We start from the raw sequence: 6,762 nt of genomic DNA, 5'->3' as shown, positions 1-6,762 counted from the left end.
ACTGAAAGACTGACAACTACAGCAAGACAAGGTGATCAGTGAAGTAGCCACACACTGTGTATATGATTTAGTCATAAAGTGCTTTGCACAAACAAGGACTTCTTCCTTGCATTTTCTTAGGAGCTCAACAAGTCTTTCTGTAGTCTAAGCATCCAAAAATAAAATAAAACTGAAAAGGAAACCTCTTTTCATGTCATTTGTAAATAGAAAATAAAAACCTATTTGATGGGAAATAAAGTTCAAACATTTTATTAATTTCTATTTTTAAAGTTTTCTATATAAATCTCTCAATACCCTGAGCCTAGTTTCTGAACAGTTTCATCTATCAAGTCTGCTCCCTCTTTTCAAATGAAGTAGCAACCTATTCTAAAATGAAAGCAAGAAAAAAAGTGTATCATCTATATTTGTTTAGAAAACTTGAAGTGGTAACCCTTCCTCAGAAGGACCTCAACCTGTGCCTGGGGTTCAAGCTCAGGTCTCTCCAGCTGGATCTGAGATCTAAGTCAGTCTTGGTAAAGGGAACCCAGCCATGTTTAACAGCATTTACAGAGCCACATTTAAAAAGAACAAATGATCAATGCGTTTCAAAAAGAGGCAGCATGTTATACACAGGAAATACTTTTTGTATCAGTAAGAATCATTCCCATCTTTGCTGTTTCTAAATTTTGTAAGACATGGCTATGTTCACGTAAGAGTTAAAAACATAATTATCACTAAGCTATCCTCTGATGACAGGTATTTTTGAAAAAAATCATCTAAGGGTAGTGAGTAGGTAGCAAGTAGGCCAGGATAGATACTGGGGCCAGGGTTAGAATTTGAGACATTTAAATAACAATTCCTTATTCTCTGATTAATTTTGGGTCCTGCTGAATTTCTTTCAGGTTCCTGGCTGTAGCTTAGTTGGCTTAAGGTCATCTCATTTGATTTGCATTCCTAAATTCCAACAAATGAGATTCTAGACTCCCAATAAGGGAGATATTTGCCATTAGTACATCTAGTCACTTTCTTTGCTACTACTGTGATTTATGATATCCTTTAATTAAGGCCAAGGGAAGCTATGACTAGGTTCTATTTTCTATCTGTACAAAGATGGGATGGATTTGGCTTTTCAATACCACAGAGCTTTCTGCACAAACAACTGATGACAGGCTTTCTCACACCTCCCACAGCCCCAATATCCCTAACATTTCTGTTCTCTGCCTGGGGAACTCAACTGCCACATTGCCCAACCTTTTGAGGACCAGGCTTGGGAAAAAAGGAAGAGAATGAATGGAGACACCACCATTTTTATTTTAGGTTTCATATTCTAGATAAAAGACTAGAAAGAGGATGTAGGCTGCAGTGTAGGAATGTTGGAGGAAACAATGAGATTATTAGCAAAGATGTTAGTGTGGATCCAGCAAGTACCATTAATTAAAAAATTATAAATATTTGTCATTATGCTAAACTTCCCATATTTATGTAGAGAAAAGGGTAATGATTTTGTTTAAAAGTTGATTATATAACAAAAATATAATTTTACGGATATATAATTCTGGTGGGAAATATTGTATTCCAATTCAATTAAATCTGAAAATTATTTTCCTCTTAATAAAAATATAATAGAAGAAACTCAGAAATGAAAACCTGTACCTTACATTTAAATTACATAATTTTCTCACATTCAGAACTATTATTAAGCAGTTTTGTAGGCTTTTAATTAAATACTATCCATGGCATTTGGTGCCCTGGACAAATGAGCCATGTAAGTACTTGGTGACTGGAAGAGCTCAGAGGAAGATTTATACTGTATTTTCCTGAGAATTTGCTACATAGTGGAGGAAACGAGTCCTTAACCCTCATCTTCATTGCTGGACCCAGTGAGAAAAGAAGGCGATGTGTGCCAGCACTGTCCAGCCTGTGTGGTTAGGCAGAGCCCAGGGAACAAGGTAACCAGAGGCCAGAGACCAGGGAGGTCAGGAAGAAGATGCAGCATTCCCTTGCCTTCTGCCCCATGTGGTCCTTGCCCCTCACCCTCCTTTTAAATACGAGAACTTCACTGTGAGAAAATCTGTCAAGGAATAACCATGTAACATGCAGAAAGGGTATGCTGCATTTTGGTTCCATCCCTCAGAAATTAATTAACCAGTGGTGGCTAGGGGAAAGAGCTCCACAACATCCCAGAACAGCAAAGAGAACGGTGATTGGTGATTGAAACTGCCCCATCAGATGATCAGCCACAAATTGATCTGCAGTTAGAAGGACAAAGTTGACTGGCAGACTTTCCATAGCAAATCTCCCAAGCTGTAGCAGCAGTTTCTTTCCATCATGCCTGACCATCAAAAAGTCAGAATTCAGGGTCTCTCCTCTTTCTTCCCAGGAGTGGGCAGACTTGTGTGCACGTGGTATTTGTGTTGAAGAAGAAACTGGCAGCAGAGAATTCTGGTTCCTAAAACATCCTTTCCTCTTTTGATGGATAGGAAATTCCATTCTGTTCCATACCAGCTTATGCATTGAAAATTTTGTATCTTTAAAAAAAGATTGGAGGAACAGAATTGTGTTTTGATGTTAACGAACTGTACGAACACAAGACTTAAGAAATAAAGAGTAGATGCTGCCATGACGGTGTGGCTACTTGAAGGCTGCAAATTCTCCTGTAGAGGGAGGACAAGAGCTAATTTTAAAAGAGTTATCTCAACTTTCAAAAGCCTTATTTGAACCTCACTGAAAGGTGACTAGTTTTATATTACAAATGTAGAATATCACTGATAGTTTAAACCCCAAAAGGCTGAAATTCATAAAATAACACAAATATGTATGTATATATATATATATATATAAATGTATATATGCAAACATACACACATATATAAATGGTTCAGCTATATCAATGAAATACCAACTCTGTAGGGAATTTCTCAGCTGAATTTTATGTTATAGTTTGGATCAAGCTGAAAACTATTCCATAATGAATTGAAGTTCTAATAAACTGCATGAGAGTAATGTCAAATTGCAGAATACTTTTGTTTCTAAATTATCCCTTCATTTTCAGCTCTTTTATTATTATAATGCCACTATCAGGAAGGGAGAAGCAGGAATTATCTTCACTTTACAAAAGAAAAAATTAGAAAGTCAAATGACTTATGTAAAAAAAAAAAAAAAAGACATATATACCCTATCTCCCCTTTCTAGTTAAATTCACCCTCCAACAACCAAAAAGTCAATCTAGGCACATGTCACTGAACAGAATTCTCTCCATAAGGAATTATTTAAGCCACAAAGTTTCTCTGGGGTATTCTTTAGCTTACTGAATTTGGGTGCTTCACGGCATTATTTTTCATCTACCATCTTGTCCACATTTTCCACTTATAAAGGCTGGTATCTGTTCTTATATACCCTACAGTTAATTTCTGGGGGTTGGTTAATAACTGACAATGATCAGAATTTAGTCAGTTGTAACATTTTTTAACAGCAACTTTGATGAGTCTCCAAGCAATCACTTATACGAATACACTAATCTAGAAATAACCTATCCAATTTTTGATGCTATTGGACTCCAACTGGTTGCTAGGGACTGTCTCATGTCCCAAGACACAACAGATTGCTAATGACTGGGCTGTATGAATCCTAAAATGTGCATACTGATAACAGTAGTGACTGTGAGTGACTGACATATGCCAGGTACCTCACTGTATACTGTATACACATTCTCCTCTAATTTCATAATTACCTTATGAGGCAGATGCTATTACTTCATTTTATAGATGAGCAAGTTAGGGGTCTACAGTGGTCAAGTAACTTGCTCAAGATCATACAACTAGAAAACTCTGGAACTGGAATGATACCTAGGTGCTGACTCAAAGGCCCAAGATAAGAAGCTCGTAAAGAATCTTTAATCATTAAGACTTGTTTTCCCACTGTGAACATAATTACTAATTAAACTACATATAGTCTAGTCATATAATCTTTTTCAAGCCCAGAATTACTTTTAATAAACAATCAACCTACTGTTGAGTCAAATGACCAACATAGTGTAAAAGAACATTCTAGTTAAAAGTTCAAAGGTAGAGTTTGGCACCGAAAAAAGTGCAACTGCTAAGACCTCAGTGAGCAAAATCTTTAGAAAATAGTCATAGAAATTTACTATGTTAACAGAGACTGTGGAAAGAGAATCTGCCAAAAAATGTACATAAACTTCAGAAAAAGAAAAATAATACGACTTTTTTCCCCAATAGATAGTGTTACCCTCATACGGGGGCCCTAGAGAATGCAGTATATCACAGAAAATCCCCTATATTGCAAGTGCTTAGAAAAGACACTGAAAATTGCATGTGCAGCAATCTTAATGACCAAGGTTACCCAAGCATCCTAAGCAAAATAGTATCTCATGACTTTCCCCAGCACAGCTGCCTGAAATTAGTGGACAGAAGACTTAATGGCTTTTAGCAATAACATAAGAACAGAAAATTCTCTCAACACTGCTACTGGAAGAAAATACCTGTAACTTCCTAATTAGGGTGCCACACTTGCTTCTTCACAGCAGCTCATCTAACTCTGAAGGATGCTCACTGTCATCTTTAACAGCCAACCATCTTCAGAACTAGATTTACTGGCCAGCTCAGGAGTTTCTGCAAGTGCTTCAGTAATTTAAGTTACTTCTCCCTCTGGAGAAGAACAGAATTCACTGGCAGTGTTCTCTTTCCAAAGCAACCACTTCATTGTTTTTCCAATTTTGCCTCAATAAACTATCTCTCAAAGCTTTCTGTGCACAACTGTGGACTCCCACTGTTCCAATACTATTTTCTTTTGCTACCCATTCATGTTTCTCTATGAATTTACTCACTGAATTGGTGCTGCCTGCAGCCACCAGGGCCACACCTGGCAGGGCACAGCAGGTGCTGAGGCTGCCAACAACTACTATTTGAAGGATGATTTTGACTGCTAGTTTAGTATTTAAATATAACTTTTTTTTTTTCCTGGTACCAGGTATCGAACTTAGAACCTTGTGTTTGAGGCAAGTGTGGCTCCACTGAGCTACATCCCTGGCCCTTGGTTTGGTATTTAAATGGCTATGTTACCTGAAAATAAACAGAACTGAATGAAACATTCTATTAAATCCTGTGATCCCTAAACTATTCCCTCTTTTTCTTTCAGTGGTGCTGGGGATGGAACCCAGGCCCTGGGTATACTGGGCAGTGCTCTACCACTGAGCTATACCCCTAGACCCCTGAATGACTTAAATTAAGACAAATTTTATTCTCATGACTCTTAAGACTTTTACAAGAAAACATTTTTTTATAAAAAGGTTGTTTCTTGAAGGAAATCAATTTTAATTAAAAAAATACATTCGGTCTCTCTCAGGTTTCTGGAAAGACGTGGTTAGGAAAAATTATGTTTTTCCTTTTCTGGAGCAGTATGAAACAAAAACAGTAGGAACAACAGTGACAATGACAACAAACAAAAGGGAACCTGGTTTAATTCTGTAATTCTAATGCCTCCTACTTCTCTGAATCCATGTTACCTAAACAACTGTGTCATGTTTTTAATGCTGTTTTCACTAGTGTTCGCAGCGGGCCAACTTTGGAAAGGAGACTAAGTCACGAGGAACTTGTGAGGACTTGGAGGCATGCTCTAGTGTTGATGGTATGGCATGATGAATTTCTGAGCAGCTTGACAGTTCATCAATGCTCCTGGCAAAGGGACTGGTAAAGAAGGGCAAGGAGTCCAATGTACATGGCGTGGAATGGGCCAGTGTCAGGCAGCAAGAGAGGGATAATGAAAGGAACCTACAAGTGAGGCAGGTAGACTGGGCGAGTACTGGAAGAATTCCATTCCTAAAAAAGAGCCTTTGAAGTGTGAGGCCCAGGATTCAATCCCCAGCACTGCTGGAAAGAAAAAAAGAAATCTCTTTGAATGTTTTCAAAGTGCCCAAATCATTTGAGCATCCTACAGACCAAATCGATTTTGTAAAACTTTATTAGCTACATTATTGCTATTGTTTGTGAATCAATACAACTCCATCTACTAATTATTAACATTCTTATCTTAGTATTGCTGGGGCTTTAGAAATCAAGAACTTTGATATTTTGCAACATGATATTATTATTATTTTTTTTTTGGTATGGTGCTGGGGAGTGAAGTGAGCCCCTGCCAATACTAAGCAAGCACTCTACTACTGAGCTACGATCCAAGCCCTCATTTTTAAATTTTTGAGCACTGGTGTGCCCAGCTAACATGTCATATTTTTTCATCTTTTTCTTATTCTCGTTTTTTAAAATGAGAGTTTTCCCACTATGTTGAAATTCATGAATAAATATATGATTCACAATGGTATTGCTTATCTTAAGCTACCCAAATAAGGGGCAAAGGTATGCCATAATCATTACTGATGAAATCTAAGTATCTCAAAAGTTACCTGTGGTGCCTGAAAGTAATTACCATTAAAGTCTGCCTAATTTTCTTACTGACTTCAAAGAAGGCTGGCACGTATGCAGATATTGTCTGTCTGCTGAAATAACTTTTAGCTGTGAGCTGTTACCTAAAAATCACAATAGTCATGTAAAGGTACAAGATCCCAATGGTGAATGTAACTGTACTGTATACCTAAAGTGTACCAATAAACTCAATGAGAGAGAGAAAAAAATTATGACAAACCAGGCACGGTAGTGCACGCCTGTAATCCTAACACTCAGGAGGCTGAGGCAGGAGGATTGCTGCAAGTTCGAGGCCAGCCTGGGCTACACTATGAGTTCAGGGCCAGCATGAACTACAAAATGAGACCTT

General features: G+C 37.6%; 1 protein-coding gene across 7 annotated transcripts in view; it reads right to left on the bottom strand.

The window, feature by feature from the left end:
* Positions 1–228: 228 nt before the first annotated feature.
* The window catches only part of Braf (B-Raf proto-oncogene, serine/threonine kinase), a 158,761-nt gene continuing 152,227 nt past the window's right edge, over positions 229–6,762 (bottom strand). For 3 of the 7 annotated variants that reach the window (XM_033764502.1, XM_033764501.1, XM_010631656.2), the window contains one exon: positions 2,536–2,633. In XM_033764502.1, coding sequence (XP_033620393.1) covers positions 2,611–2,633 — 23 coding nt within the window. In that variant the 3' untranslated portion in view covers positions 2,536–2,610. Of the gene's footprint in view, positions 2,634–5,769; positions 5,865–6,762 lie in introns of all 7 variants that reach the window. The other 4 variants (XM_033764500.1, XM_010631655.3, XM_033764499.1 and 1 more) reach the window with 3 other exon arrangements.

The sequence above is a fragment of the Fukomys damarensis genome, unplaced genomic scaffold, assembly GCF_012274545.1.
Source record: "Fukomys damarensis isolate Sample0158 unplaced genomic scaffold, DMR_v1.0_HiC HiC_scaffold_16, whole genome shotgun sequence".
Taxonomy (NCBI): domain Eukaryota; kingdom Metazoa; phylum Chordata; class Mammalia; order Rodentia; family Bathyergidae; genus Fukomys; species Fukomys damarensis.
This window is presented reverse-complemented; position numbering and strand designations above follow the sequence as displayed.